The 14260-nt window shown below is 48.1% G+C and overlaps 7 protein-coding genes across 7 annotated transcripts; 4 read left to right on the top strand and 3 right to left on the bottom strand.

The window, feature by feature from the left end:
* Positions 1 to 165: 165 nt before the first annotated feature.
* N7508_003454 (uncharacterized protein) lies at positions 166 to 1752 on the top strand (the record flags this gene model as incomplete). Its single annotated transcript, XM_058461520.1, has 4 exons — positions 166 to 201; positions 257 to 271; positions 320 to 541; positions 598 to 1752. 4 exons carry the CDS (start codon positions 166 to 168, stop codon positions 1750 to 1752), a joined length of 1428 nt encoding a protein of 475 aa, XP_058322097.1.
* Positions 1753 to 3331: 1579 nt separating this feature from the next.
* N7508_003453 (uncharacterized protein) lies at positions 3332 to 4080 on the top strand (the record flags this gene model as incomplete). The annotated part of the gene is made up of 4 exons (XM_058461519.1): positions 3332 to 3447; positions 3519 to 3620; positions 3672 to 3969; positions 4042 to 4080. The coding sequence occupies 4 exons, from the start codon at positions 3332 to 3334 to the stop codon at positions 4078 to 4080; spliced, it is 555 nt and encodes a 184-aa protein (XP_058322096.1).
* Positions 4081 to 4466: 386 nt separating this feature from the next.
* Positions 4467 to 5531, bottom strand: N7508_003452 (PhzF family phenazine biosynthesis protein; the record flags this gene model as incomplete). Its single annotated transcript, XM_058461518.1, has 3 exons — positions 4467 to 5358; positions 5418 to 5445; positions 5507 to 5531. 3 exons carry the CDS (start codon positions 5529 to 5531, stop codon positions 4467 to 4469), a joined length of 945 nt encoding a protein of 314 aa, XP_058322095.1.
* Positions 5532 to 5936: 405 nt separating this feature from the next.
* Positions 5937 to 6944, top strand: N7508_003451 (D-isomer specific 2-hydroxyacid dehydrogenase family protein; the record flags this gene model as incomplete). Its single annotated transcript, XM_058461517.1, has 1 exon — positions 5937 to 6944. The coding sequence occupies one exon, from the start codon at positions 5937 to 5939 to the stop codon at positions 6942 to 6944; it is 1008 nt and encodes a 335-aa protein (XP_058322094.1).
* A 169-nt stretch (positions 6945 to 7113) lies between these two features.
* N7508_003450 (glycoside hydrolase family 71 protein) lies at positions 7114 to 8447 on the bottom strand (the record flags this gene model as incomplete). The annotated part of the gene is made up of 3 exons (XM_058461516.1): positions 7114 to 7775; positions 7833 to 8391; positions 8445 to 8447. The coding sequence occupies 3 exons, from the start codon at positions 8445 to 8447 to the stop codon at positions 7114 to 7116; spliced, it is 1224 nt and encodes a 407-aa protein (XP_058322093.1).
* A 1721-nt stretch (positions 8448 to 10168) lies between these two features.
* On the top strand, positions 10169 to 11860 carry N7508_003449 (uncharacterized protein; the record flags this gene model as incomplete). The annotated part of the gene is made up of 1 exon (XM_058461515.1): positions 10169 to 11860. One exon carries the CDS (start codon positions 10169 to 10171, stop codon positions 11858 to 11860), a length of 1692 nt encoding a protein of 563 aa, XP_058322092.1.
* A 504-nt stretch (positions 11861 to 12364) lies between these two features.
* On the bottom strand, positions 12365 to 13754 carry N7508_003448 (fungal specific transcription factor domain-containing protein; the record flags this gene model as incomplete). The annotated part of the gene is made up of 3 exons (XM_058461514.1): positions 12365 to 12631; positions 12697 to 13162; positions 13213 to 13754. The coding sequence occupies 3 exons, from the start codon at positions 13752 to 13754 to the stop codon at positions 12365 to 12367; spliced, it is 1275 nt and encodes a 424-aa protein (XP_058322091.1).
* Positions 13755 to 14260: the final 506 nt, after the last annotated feature.

Here is a 14260-nt window from a genome sequence, read left to right as displayed (position 1 = left end):
AAGTGTTATGGAAAATGATCGAAAGCGATAGTAGGGCTCCAACGTAGCCCGTGACAATGCTGACGTGATCAGATTGGAGCCTGCGCAGGTAAACTTCTTTATCTTAACACCCCCAGGGTTGAGTTCTTGTCTTTTACACAATAATTTACCCCAAAATAATACAAAATGGAGGTTCAACTTTATGTCTACGACCTGTCAAAGGTGGGATCCCCACATCTCTCTAGCGTTTGTGGATAAGTACTGACTATGAATCTAGGGTCTGGCACGAATGGTATGTGCAACTCGCAACTCAAAAGAAAGCATGTCCTGATCTTGATAGTACTCTGCCGCTTTGACAGGAACGCAGATGGACGCCATCTATCATACATCCATCGTGCTCAACGGCGTTGAATATTACTTCGGTCAAGGTATTCAGACCGCCGTTCCAGGCACTACCCATCATGGCCAGCCTATGGAAGTCGTATCATTGGGTACTACTGAACTACCGACTGAGGTTGTTGAAGAGTACCTGGGATCGTTGGCTAGCATCTACACGCCTGAGGTTTGTCCACCAAGATGCCCTGCCTTACACGGACAATAACATCTAACCGGGTTCAGTCATATGATCTTTTCCTTCACAATTGCAACAATTTCACGCAAGATCTGTCGATGTTTCTTGCTGGAAAATCTATTCCAGAGCACATCCGAAATTTGCCTCAGACCTTCCTCGAGACGCCGTTTGGGCAGATGATGAAGCCTCAAATTGAGATGGCCCTCAAAGGCGTCACCCAAGGCACCGGCCAATTTGGAGCTCCTGGTCCAAGTGTCCAACCACCATCAGCAAGAACTTCTTCTGCCACACCTCAACAGATTGCCCGATCCGCTCACCCTCATCGTCAACTCCGACTTCCCAGCCTCCAGCGCGAGATCACGAACTTTGTTATGTACAAGAAGGCCCCGCCACTTGAAAAGATAATCCAGAAGCTACCAAATGAGTTCCAAGAAGCACAAGGCGTTCCAGAGATTATCGAGTTTGTCAAGCTCCGTCACTCTGCGACACCGGTAGCCGATATTCGTGTCCCCGACTTGCATTCATTCGCAACAACCCTGAAGCTCCAATACTCGACACTCCCCAGCGGCTGTCATTTTGCAGTGGTTGATTTGATTCGTCTTCTACTACTTGATCCACGTGTCAGTGGCTACTTCGCTGAAGAAACGCAACACGAAACTCTCCTCACTCTGCTCGAGCCGCTTTCCCAGGATGAGACCGCCTCATACCCATACAACCTTCGAATCGTGGCTCTTCAACTAGCCTGCAATCTCTTTAGCACTCCACTATACCCAGACCAGCTCACCTCATCTTCGTCCCGTTTACGCGAGACCTGTCTCCGTCTCGCAACAAACTCCCTCCTCGACTCGCAGACCAGCCTCCGCGTCGTTGCAGCATCCTTTGCCTATAACCTTGCATCATTCAACCACAATGCCCGCTTCGGTAACAAGGCCGATCCCATCTCCGAAGAAGATCAGGTCGAGCTGACAGCATCTTTGCTTGAGGCGGTCACTCGCGAAGAGGAGAGCATTGAAGCTTTACACGGGTTGCTCTTTGCTCTCGGCCTACTTGTCTACGAGGCCCCGATGGATGGATCTCTGATTGATCTCTGCCGTGCTATGGGTGTGGCGGAGACGATTTCTGGGAAAATGAACATCCAGGCGGTACAAAAGGAGCCTCTGCTCAAAGAGATTGGAGGAGATTTGTTTGGAAAGGGGCTGTAATTTTACCAAATAGTTTCGTGTTTTACAGACGATATATTGTTTACTATGCAGCATTTAAACAGTGTTTAGAATAATACTCTTTCAAGAGCGTATCAATTTCATATTGTTCAAATTTACAATATTGTTCAAATATATTAGGCTTCTGGCGAATATTTATTGACAGCGTATTATAAGAGTACTCTACACTTCGCTTTTCGGGAACCACGGTCCTCCGCAAGGCAACTAACTCTTTTAGTATTGTAAAAACTATATACGAATTTAACGCCGTATAAATATGGAGCTAAGAGGACTCGGGAAATAATATTTACTACTTCACTGTTTATTATAATAGACTATATTCTATGAAATTGACTTAAGAAATACCACTCACGCTCTTCTATGTATTTGCGTGCTTAAAGTAGGTATATAAAAGTCGAGGATATTTTGAGTGGAACTTTTATCAACGGTGTAGTAACTATGTTCTATCCCTATGAATGAAACGTCGGTGCTCACTCGCGATAATTAGACAAGTTGCTAATAAATATAGCCGTGAAGTTAACGAGATAAAACAGCGACCCACCGTACATTCATCCATCGACCGACTGTGAGCACAGGACAGCTATATATTGACGAATCATTTGAGAAGGAGATCATGACAAGGGAGCCGTATAATGGTCATACTACACTCGAACGAGTCAAGAACTCTATTCCGACGAAGTATACGGTATGGAATCGGGGAGTTAGTTCCCTGTGCTCGCAATAGCATCAATTAACGCAAGAGGTTCAAACAGCAGGAGAAATGGTAATTTTGGATACGGAACCTCTTGACGGTGTTAGCTATGCGAATGACGTCTTTGCATATATAACATTGGTATGCCTGGTGAATTACACTGTTCGTATGGGATCTCTCACTTATTTCAGGGCATCCAAAATGAACATATCCTGATTAGATCTTCCGCAGATGCCGGTGAGCGCTGTGTTGATCTCGAAATTGTTTTCATGATCTGAGATGGCTGAGTATTTGATAGCTCCACGCTTCCCTTGATACTTGTAACCAGTATCTCAACGCCCGGGCGGGGTTTGGGATGATGAAGTAAGGAATTGTTAGGCAGTTGAAGACAGAGTAGAATCTTGAGTGAATTTGTGCCATCAGATCGCGCTATATCGAAGGATAGGCTGTGCAAGATGCTGAAAGACCCATGATGTCTGTGCAAGCTCTCTGATCAAGTACCAAAACCTACCGAGTACTCATAGACCAAAAACCAGACTTTGGATATTGATGGATGAGTATTGCAAAAGACATCTGGGGATTTCCAGTATATCAGATACCCAGACTTGTCTTAGGGTTAGTTACACGTTAAAGCAGTTCGTCTTCATCACGCGTAGATGCTTAGCAAAAGTTCAACTCAAATAATGAGGAAAGTGGTCGCGTGCCTGGCTATTTGATGCCTCTTGATATTGGATCGCACAACCCCTTTCACAGCCCTTCACTCTTATTCTTCTTCACATCCCTCCCACACTCAAATATCAGAACCCTTCGCACCAGGTCTTCGAATACCATACTATCCGCCCATCCTCCGATATCGAATATCAATTCAACATGCCGGTCGAGACGAATCCCCGCCGAAAGCGATGGGTCCACACGGGGGAGCCCATCACAAACATCACAGATGTCCCAGAAGGCTGGACCTTCCACGAGCCTGATCTGCACAAAGAGTATGGTTAAAATTCCCTTCAAAGCCCAAAAGACTAGAAGCATTATAATGACCTGTGAACTGTGCAACTAGCGATGTAAACAGCCAGATCGAGCGCTGCCGTGAGCGCATCAGCGACGCGATCATGGCTGGCATCTTTCACCACAAACTGGCGCATTATTTGCAGCGCCGAAGGTACGAGTATCCACGAAAGCAATGAAGACATAATTGAATCATAATTGACAGTGAGATGATTGCTTCTGAGGGATCGGGCCTGTCATGGGCCGTTGTCCAACGCCTAGACTTCCTGAAATGGAAGAAGAGCTGGCTGGAGCTCAACGGTGACTATGATGGGCAGATGCCCAATATAAACGGCCTCATGGAGGCATACCGAGCCGGAAAGAAGTTCGAGAAGGGAAACCTAAGCTATTGGTACCGGGGGAGTCAGGTATATCCTGAGAAGGATACCGACGAGCTCGACTACTGGCAGGCAATGCACCTGCAGAGCCGTTTCACTGGTGCCTCGGGCTTCTGGCTGGAAGGAGTACGTTCTCACATTACGAAATAAAAATACCATCGAACGCTATACAGAAGGTGGGACTAATTCAATCTATAGCTTGGCGTGCCCTGGTCAGGCGAAGTCAGTCTGAAGTGACGGGTCCTTGGCCACCTAAAATCACCTGCCTTCTCTCAACTCATGTATTTTCAGCTTGTCGTCAGGAGGGGAAGTGAGTGACGGGGGCTAGGGACCAGTGTGAACAAAGTGAGCGGCGAGTAAGAAAAAATATTAAGAGAATTTAAAGAAAAAAGTGAAGGGAGGGAGAGATGGCTGCGAGCCGGCATGAAGGACTCCAGCTATTTCTCACCATGATAATGAATATCATTTTTTTGATCACGTCCTCGTTGTCCTAGATGTAAAGCCAAAATTCATGCTGCAGCAAGCGCTGCCTAGCAATATTACCAGCAACGGGGTCGCAGACGAATTCAGTCCAGGGGACATTAATGCACGACGCTATACTATGACGGGAATTCAGGAATTCCTCATTCCAAAAAAATACTCCCTTCCGCAACAAAGGCAGCCTGTCCAGCAAGCTTGATCGTGGAAACCCGTTTCCTGTCTTCATCTAACAGCACATCAAGAATAAGGTGACTCTCCCTATCCATCTCAATACCCTGGTCGATATAGAAGCGGTGTCGCCGACCCTGCTGGGCATTCGATAATGCGAGGTGAGCAGCCAAAGAGCATCCTCCACTACCACAAGCTGGATCCTCCAAGTCGATAGCAATCATCCGGACTCGAAGATTCCAGACCACTGTGTCCTCTTCAACACGAGACCCTCCATTGCGGTAATACATGACTCCAGTGAATGAGGGCTTCCATCCTTCATCAAGGTCGAGAGCAGGACTTCCTCCCGGAGCAATATTGGCAAAAAGACCCGCTCTTTCGGTCAAATCCACAAGCGCATACGTGACACCCTTCACACAAGAAACTACCGGTGATTTTTTTGGTACACCCTGAAGATCCGAGGCCGTTTTAAAACTGGCTTGGACGGGGAGGAGATGCGCCAGCGTCGCTCCCTGCTGATGCTGATGGATGTTGTGAGGGACCTCGGCGGATACAACCTCATTCTCTGGATCATAAGTGATTGGAACAGGTCCTGCGTTGGTAATAAGGCTCATATCATTCCGAAGACTTGGGCCATTTGCTAGCATTTGGCGGAACAGGAAGTGACCGGCACCAATGACGGGATGGCCGGCGAAGTCCATCTCATTGACGGGCGTGAAGATGTATACCCGAGGGGGCTCATCTCCATTGCCTGGCTGAAAGAACACAGTTTCAGAGAAATTGAACTCTTTGGCGATCTTCTGCTTCTGTTCTTGGGACAATTTGCCGTCGGCGACCTTCACAATCGCAACGGGATTTCCTTTGAATCTGGTTCGATGTGTTAGCCGATCCTTTCCATACTCATATCATGATTGAATAGACTGTACCTCTTTGATGAGAATACATCGAGAGTTACTAGCGATGGGTCAGTATATGTCGGTGTCCACCAGACAGGCTTGGATGATGAGGTTCTTACCATATGGTGCCTTTTTCTCAGACATCATGCCGATATCTCCAAATTTTTAACTGAGCAATAAATTACTGACAATGAAATCACTTCCTCGCAATTTATAGGGTAGAAAACCCAATTTGATATCCGTAATCGAAATAGACTCATATCGGTGTTCTACACGTCATTCGCGGAGCTGCCTTTCGGCTCCGCAAACTGCGCCCTTTCGCGGACATGTGGAGAAATGGTTCTTATATAATTGGCGAACCGTCGTCTTTTCTTCCCCATCCTCAGTATCCATCGCGGCTTACATCGGACAACATCGCTTTTCACCAGTCGGGTTTGGCGGGTTTGGCGGGTATCGCGGGAAAAAAAATATCAGTACACGCATTCATGATCCGATAAATTAATTCTTCAACACATATCCCACAGATCCCGCACCACTTCAAAATTGATCATGGCAGATGAACACCACATTGTGGCAATTGAGGCTCTCCATTGCCCAATTCCTCAATTTGATATACCCGGACCTCATACTCGGGAAGTTCACCGATGGACCAACCCGTCCGAACTACCCAGTCGCCTGAAAGATGCCACCATTGCCATTACCACCACAATTAAGCTCTCGGCTGAGACGCTTAGTGCCGAAGTCACCCCGAAACTTCGTCTTATTGTGATCATGGCGACCGGCACGGATTGTGTTGATATCGCGGCCGCATCAGCTCGTGGAATCACTGTTTGCAATTGCCCTGGCTCGAATATCGATAGTGTCAGTGAGCATGCCATTGGCCTTTATTTTGCTTCCCGTCGAAAGTTCATTGAGTTGCATAATGCCACTGTTGCCGTGCCTGAAGATCCATCCCTTGATACCGAATGGAAGACCAATGGGTCATTGCTCAGTCGCGTTCGCTTGCCAAGTGGCAAGGCGCCCTCTCTGTGCAGTGATGAGACTGTTGGAATTATTGGATATGGAATGCTAGGAAAGCGCATTGAGACTTTGGCCAAAGCGCTTGGTATGAAGGTCATCATCGCAGAGCGCAAGGGCGTCTCTCCTCGAGCGGGTCGGGTTGGATTCGAAGACGCACTGAAGCAGTCAACTGTCGTCATTCTTTGTCTCCCACGGAGCGCCGAGACACTCAATATGCTTTCCACCGCTGAGTTTCAGATGATGTCTTCTCACGCTCTGCTTATTAATGTCGCAAGAGGTGGGATTGTCGATGAGAATGCTCTGTTGGATGCCCTCAAACGGCATGAGATTGCCGGTGCAGCCACGGATGTCTATGTCAAAGAACCCGCTGGACGGGGAGACTCGCCTTTGTTGAGCCCGGAAGCGGCGTCGTTGAATCTGGTCTTGACTCCTCATCTTGCGTGGTATGCCGAAAGGACACTGCACAACCTTGAGGCTAGTTGCAAGGTCACAGTCGAGAAATGGTGCATTGGTCAAACTATCAACGAGGTTGACTGATTCTGAATGGGTAATAGAAGTATAATTATTGTTTATATTGTTTGCAGATAGATGAGCTAGATCATATGGAGTAGATCGGCGCGGTGTCAGGCTGGCCTTCAAGTCCCATTACATTCATGAATAATTTAAAATCGACGTCAGCCCCAGAACCTCAGCACTACATTACCTTTCAAGAGAGCCCCACAACCTCATAGTTCCAGTTGCAGGTAGCATTGGGGCTCTGTGCAAGAACACTCTTTGTTCCAGTCGCCGACGCAACAATGTTATTAGAACCATCAACAACCTGAATCATCTGCCCACTGCCAGCAGCAAGTCCCAAGATACTATTGTAGTTCAACCCCTTCTGGCCAAGGAAACTGCCAATCAACTTGCTGTTGCTGTAAACCCTGATGGTATACCCATTAGAAGGCAAGATAACAGCAAAGTTGACGGCATCACGAGCCGATTGATAATTAGAAATCGAAGAAGAGCAGCTGGCAGTCGTCAAAAGAGGGCGGTACCAAAATGCCCCAACAGGCTTCGTGCTTGGTGGAACCATCTGAGAGATACTCGTCGCGCCAGCCTTGTATGCTTTGATAAACGGCGTAATAACCTGTAGCCAGCCCTTGTGGTCATATCCGTTGGCATAGTCTCCGATATTGCTGCCTGCAATTTGCTCTTGCCAGAAGTCACCGACGTAGTGACTTTCGCCGGCGTCATTCCAGGTGATTACCTCCACGAAGTCGGGTTGGAGTTGTAGGGCTTGGGCCATGCGCTGAGGCAGATTGACCTCGCCAATGCGGTACCAGTTCTGGCCGCTGCCCATGTACTTGAATTGTAATGGCGACATTGCTAGTTTCAATATGATTAGCAGTTTGTTACTCGCGATAGTAGGTTCAAATTACTCACGTATCATGTAGACCTTTCCAGCCGCACGGGCCTGCTGCAAAGCAGCTGAATCAACCTGACTGCTGACGTTGGTAGGAGTATGACCGGGAGCCGGCCATGCAGACTCCCAGCTGAAGGCACCGTTGAGAATAGGATAGGAGCTGAAGACACCGTTGGGATAACCGGAGAAGTCATCAAAGTTGGGAACAAAGAATGGCTTGATCCCATAAGTCGATGTCATAGGCTGAATAAATCCGGAATCCCATTGCGCGTTGGAGATTGTGCCACCAGTGAAGGTGCTAACGAACGCTTGACCGTTGACCTTGTAGTATGCGCCCTGGCTCGCATAGGGTGCCAAGAAGGCTGCAAGTTTTGTGACATCCAAGCCCCAGCTCATGTCAAAGGAGATAAATAACTTGAAGTTGGTTCCTGCGGCAGCTGCAAACAGATCATTGAGTGCATTGATGTTCCACGTGTCTGTTGCGCTGATTGTATGGGTGTTGAGGGCGAACCCATCGAATCCTGCGTTCATCGCATCTCTCACATCGATGACGGCTTCTGCTGAGGTCATGGAGCCGACCTAGTTGGTATCAGTCTCTGCTATATCTAAGGACTTTGAGATATGAAGCTCACCATGTAGTGTGCAAATACGGCTTTGGTGCTACTTGGCTGTGTCGCAGTGGTTGTGGTAGTCGATGTCGATGTCGTGGTGGTAGTAGGATCTAAGACTCCTGTGAATAATTGGAGCTTAAATTTTGAGCATTGAGACAGTACCTTTGGTTGTTGTGCTTGTGGTAGTAGTAGTAGTAGTAGTAGTTCCAGTTCCAGCAGAAACCTAACACAGGGAAGTTAGTATCTTGTTTGCAGCACTCTGTCTCGGAGCAGCATACAAGTCTAGCAGTAGTCGCAGAGCCTGCTTGACCTGAGGCAACACAAGATCCAGCAACAGTGCCAGTAGATTGGTAGACACCAACAAGTCCAACCTGGCAACAGAAGTCGTTACCCTGTAGTCCTTGCCACAGCGACCAGTTTGAGTCGGCGCATTTCGGCGAGCCCTCAATCGCACCAACACAGACCGAATCTGTTGTATATCGTTAATACGTGACAGAACTATGTCAATTGGTTCCAAGATAGACCCTTACTTGAAGTGCAGCACGAAGCGACTTCAGCAGCCTTTGCACTGAAGCAGTAAAGGCTGCTTGGGCAACATGCTCCGGCGCCACAGGATTGGGATCCGCTAGGGCAGGTGCTAGCTTGAAGTGACCAGCCTTGAATCATGGAGCGCTGGGATATAACTGCGGCAGAGCCAAGCAGAGGGTGACAGAGCCCTAGAAGCAGAAGTGTAGAATACTGCATGATTAAAGGATTTCAATGCAATGATTGAAACCCGTAGAAGCTCTGTTTGACAATAATTTTTTTCATTCTACAACTATCAGTCCACCTTTTATATGACATCCCTTGAATTTTGACCAGAGTCTTAGAGTACGCAAACCCCCCACCATTGCAGCAGAATGCGGGGATTCCACGGCAGTGGTTTTGACATAAAAGTTAATCTAGAGAGCCAAATGCCAGGGCAAGGAAAATTAGCGATGGGATGTTACATTAAATTGGCGACCACGGGAACTATGCTATGACCGCTTCGGCCAGTGTGACCATTTTGGCTGTGGATATAGACCCAACATGGGGGCCTCCAACACCGAAAAACATAGCGACATTTCCGACGGCGATTTGACAAGTATAAGAAATTGGTATATGAGATATGTTGAGATCGATTCTCGTGAGAAGTACGCTACAAACTTCCCTCGCTGAAATTCTCAACCTCGGTCAAACCGTCGAAGTGCTTCGTGGCTGAACTAACTCTAGCGCGCTCGACCACGGGATCAAGTATTCCCCTTTGAAGGCTTGACACTTACAGCCCTTTCATGATTCGCCAATGGCGTCTTCGAGTCACTTGTGCGCCACCTCCAGGTTTCACCCGGTCTGCTGAACATGAGCCCCTCGCGGTTGCTGAGTCCCACCGAGAATCACAGCGAGGGCTTTGGCTGAAAAGATATTAACACTTTTTCTTCCAAGTTTGATTAACAAACCCGGTGATTTTTCAAGAGGCGTTTAACTGTATTTCCCCAGGAAACCCCGCGAAAGTTAAAGTGCCAAAGTTCGAGCGACCATGTGGTGGCCATCCAAGCCCTTGTTCCACGAGTGTAGTGCAATGAATGTCAGATCGTGTAGGGCAAAAACTGATATAAACGAGATGGCCTTCCTTCTCTTCCTTTTTCTCCATCTCAGATACATCATATCAGATCCCAACCCCCGCTACCTCGCCCTCTTCATCTTGGTAGCCAAGCCTATCTATCGCCATGGATGCAAAGGCGACTTCTCAGGGCGAGCACAAGCTCTCAGTGCCAACCCAGTCGCTGGGCGAGAATACCATCGGAATCGACGACGATGCTCTCTTGCGTATGTCCGAGCAAATCCCCGACTTTGCCAACGTCGTCGAAAAGGCCCATCGTGCGTCCAACTTTGAGCACAAACTGACCAACCGCGATGCCTTCAAGATCTTCCCCAAGGCCATCGGATTCTCGCTCATCCTTTCCCTTGCTATTATCATGGAAGGATACGACACCTCCCTCCTCGGCTCGTTCTACGCCTACCCGACCTTCCGTGAGAAGTTCGGAGTCCAAACCGAAGCGAACGGCTATCAAGTTACGTCAGACTGGCAGACCGGCCTGCAGAACGGAACCAACGTTGGCCAGATCCTCGGCCTCATCTTTGCCGGTCTCATTGCAGATCGCTTCGGCTACAAGAAGACCATGCTTGGCGCATTGGTTGCCCTGACTTGCTTTATCTTCCTCATGTTCTTCGCTCAGAATATCATCATGTTGCTCGTTGGCGAGGTCCTCTGCGGTATCCCATGGGGAGCCTTTCAAACTTTGACAACGACCTACGCCGCCGAAGTTAGTCCTATCGTCCTTCGACCATACCTGACAACATACGTGAACCTCTGCTGGGTCACCGGGCAGTTCATCTCTGCCGGAATTCTGCGTGGACTATTGGGACGTACTGATCAATGGGGATGGCGCATTCCATATGCAATCCAATGGGTGTGGCCCGTTCCCATTATCATTGGTGTTCTCTTCGCACCCGAGTCTCCCTGGTGGCTCGTTCGAAATGGAAGAACCGAGGACGCAAAGCGATCTCTCAATCGCCTGTCCAGACCCGGTATCTCAGAATATGATGCCGGAGATGCCGTTGCACTGATGATCCTCACAAACGCCAACGAAAAGCTCTCCCGGGAGGGTGTTTCATACTGGGACTGTTTCAAGGGCGTCGACCTTCGCCGCACAGAGATCGTCTGCTGCGTCTGGATGTGTCAAGTCTTCTGCGGTATCTGGTACGGCGGGAACATCGTCTATTTCTTGCAACAAATCAACTTCAGCAACGAGCAAGCCTTCAACTTCGGACTCGGATTGAACGCCGTCGGCTGGTGTGGCACTGTCTGCTCGTGGTTCGTGATGCAGCGAGTTGGTCGCCGCAAGTTGTTCGTCGCCGGTCTTGGTATCCTATTCTGTATTCTGATGCTGGTTGGATTCCTCGGTATCCCGAGCGGCAAGAACGCAGGAATCAGCTACGCATCTGCTGCCCTCTTGATGGTATTCGTCTTCACTTATGACCTGACTGTTGGACCTGTTACCTACTGTCTCATTTCCGAGATCCCGTCTACTCGTCTTCGAATCAAGAGTACTGTTCTTGCTCGTGACTGCTACAATGTCGCCAGTATCGTTGCCAACTTCTTGAACCCGCCCATTCTCAACCCCCTGGCTTGGAATTTGAAGGGCAAGGGTGGGTTTATATGGGCTCCTCTTTGCCTCACCTGCCTTATCTGGTCTTTCTTCCGTCTTCCTGAGCCCAAGGGCCGGACTCCGGCTGAGCTGGATATCTTGTTCGAGAAAAAGGTTCCTGCTCGCAAATTCACCAAGTTCGAGGTTACGCCGTTCCGATCGGCTAACTTTGAGGTTGCCGACGCGAATACTCTGTCTGAGAAATACTAGGTACCAGAAGAGAGTTAGCCTGAGGTGGGAACGTAGTGGATCATATTGAGCCATAATCGGAGTTTGCGGTTCACACTATGATGAGAACACGCTGGGCATGAGATTGGGTTTTGGTAGGGATGGATGGGAACACACTATTTCGGGAGAAACAGATGTTCATGACAATTAAATTTGCTCAAATTAATAAAAACATCACGTCTTACTTCTCCATCGTCTGCCGTATACAAAGTATTGTAAGTAAAGTCTTTAAAGTGCTCATTCTTGTTATGTTGGGAATTGATCTTGAGCGAGAGTCAGAGTAAATTTTGCACACAGCGGCAGGAGGACAAACAGAAACGAAGAAATGATGAAAGCAAACCAACGAGACAACATTAGGTTAAAGTGGTAGCTTGATTAATCTTTTTGAAGCGATTAAAAACCGTACTGAAACCTGAAATATTTCCCAGAGTGATATCGTGACAGCAAAAGCTTTATACTGGTAACGAATACATTCTTAATTTGATGCTAAGCAAGACTTTCCTCCAGCTCCTCCTCTTCCTTGGGAAATTCTAACATCAATTGCATATCAACCATAGAGGAGGGTACTTGCCTTAACCGCTGATGTAACTGAGACAGTCTTTCCGATTTTGAACCTCCAACCTTTGAAAGAAGCTGTTCAATGGCAATAACAGCATCTAGTGGACCAAAGTGAGATGTCTTGTAAGTAAGCAGATTTGGCATACATAGCACCAAATCTAATATAGGATTTGCAACTTGAAGTAGCTTGATCTCCTATAGAGGCACTTGCAATCAGTACTCGTGAATCTGCTCTGAAATATTCTGAGGAAGTAACTAACCATTCCATATCCATGGCTGCGCACTGACTCAATTGATACATGGGATATAGATGCCAAATAGTCTTTGGCAATTGAGAGCGGGTAGTCAAATGACAAGGGCTCGATTGAGGTCGCCGATGAAAGCATAAAGTGCGAGGCAGAATATTGCCAGAGTAAAGAGCGCATCCATGCAGAAGTAGTCAGGATATCCACATATTGAATTTCGGATTTCAGCTCTAGTCCGGGCTGTTTGACCTCAATCAGATGTTGAATCTCCGATATTGCATTTTTAGAGTACGTTTCTGGTGCTTCAATAGCTTTGTTGCTAGATGCAGGGAGGGCTAGAGGGTGTTGAATGTGATGGAACAGCTGGACGAGCGTGCAAAAGCCTGCATAGAGATCCCCTTTGGGGCTATTGTGCTCCACTTCGGGAAGATTGGGTGTCCTATAGAGGGTAATTGGAAGGTCATGCTGGATGCAGAAGGTCCTAGAAAAATCAATCAGAACGATCAACTGTATACCACAGTTCGTACTAACCTCTCCGTGATGAAAAGTACCCAGTAGCATCGGAGCTCTAATTGCCATTTTTTTGATATTATCGCATCAGGCGATACATGACGACACAGGTGCATTAAGTCCGCATATGTGATAGCTTCGCGAAGGGAGATGGTAGCTGGTGTGATCTGGTCTTGATTGGCATAGTACATGTGAAGGAAAATTGATGTCACAAGAGCTTGGAGTGATGGTGCTTGGTTGTAGCTGTGCTCCAATCGAACTCGCAGACATTCCTTTGCGAATTCGTGGGCTGTCACAGCAAGACCCTCGGGGCATGGATCTTGTGTAAGCCAGAGTCGGGTTTGTGCCAACGTTGCAGCACACAAGGCAGCTGCCAGGGCGTGAGAACTGGGGTCAATTGTTTGGTCGCCACTTAACTGCAATTTGAGATCATCTGCGTCGATGATTGGCCATACATCATATAGATGAGCTTGGAAGATATCAAGGACGGTGCAATAGTTGGTGATAGAAATGCGAGAATCCGGGGAGCAGAGTGCTCTAGGGCTTTGGAGTGCGGTTGCCATCTTGACAGCTGTCTGAGGGACTCGCTGGATTTCCTCAGTCTTGCGGTTTGTGGCCGACCGAGGGCCTTTTGGACCAGGCCTCTTGCGGACCCTCACATAAGTACAATTTTGACTTCTGGTGAGGCAGGCTAGGCATGGTTGACATCGATCGCATTTCACCCGACGGACAAAACAGCTATCACAAGGACTGTCCATCTCTCAGACTATTCTCCGAGGTCGGGAATTGCAGCGAGAATTTAATCGTCGACCTCGTTTAACGCCTCTTCCCCGCGTTTGCTGGATGCTTTTGGCGTCGACGCGGGGTGGACGCCTCCAAAGACTAAGTGCGAAAGAAGAAATAGGCGACAGGGTGACATGCGGATGCGCCACTAGTTGTGTGGCTTGTGTCTCGAATTCATCCATGTCTCAGCGAGAAATGCGGCGAAATTGTTGAAGTGACACGATGGGATGAGCACAACTGCCAAATGTTGGGGATGCTTAAATGAGAAATCACAATATGCTCTCTC

Source organism: Penicillium antarcticum, assembly GCF_028974205.1.
Source record: "Penicillium antarcticum strain IBT 31339 chromosome Unknown utg000003l_segment0_segment0, whole genome shotgun sequence".
Lineage (NCBI taxonomy): Eukaryota > Fungi > Ascomycota > Eurotiomycetes > Eurotiales > Aspergillaceae > Penicillium > Penicillium antarcticum.
Note: the sequence above shows the minus strand (reverse complement) of the source record. Positions and strands in the feature narration are given on the sequence as shown.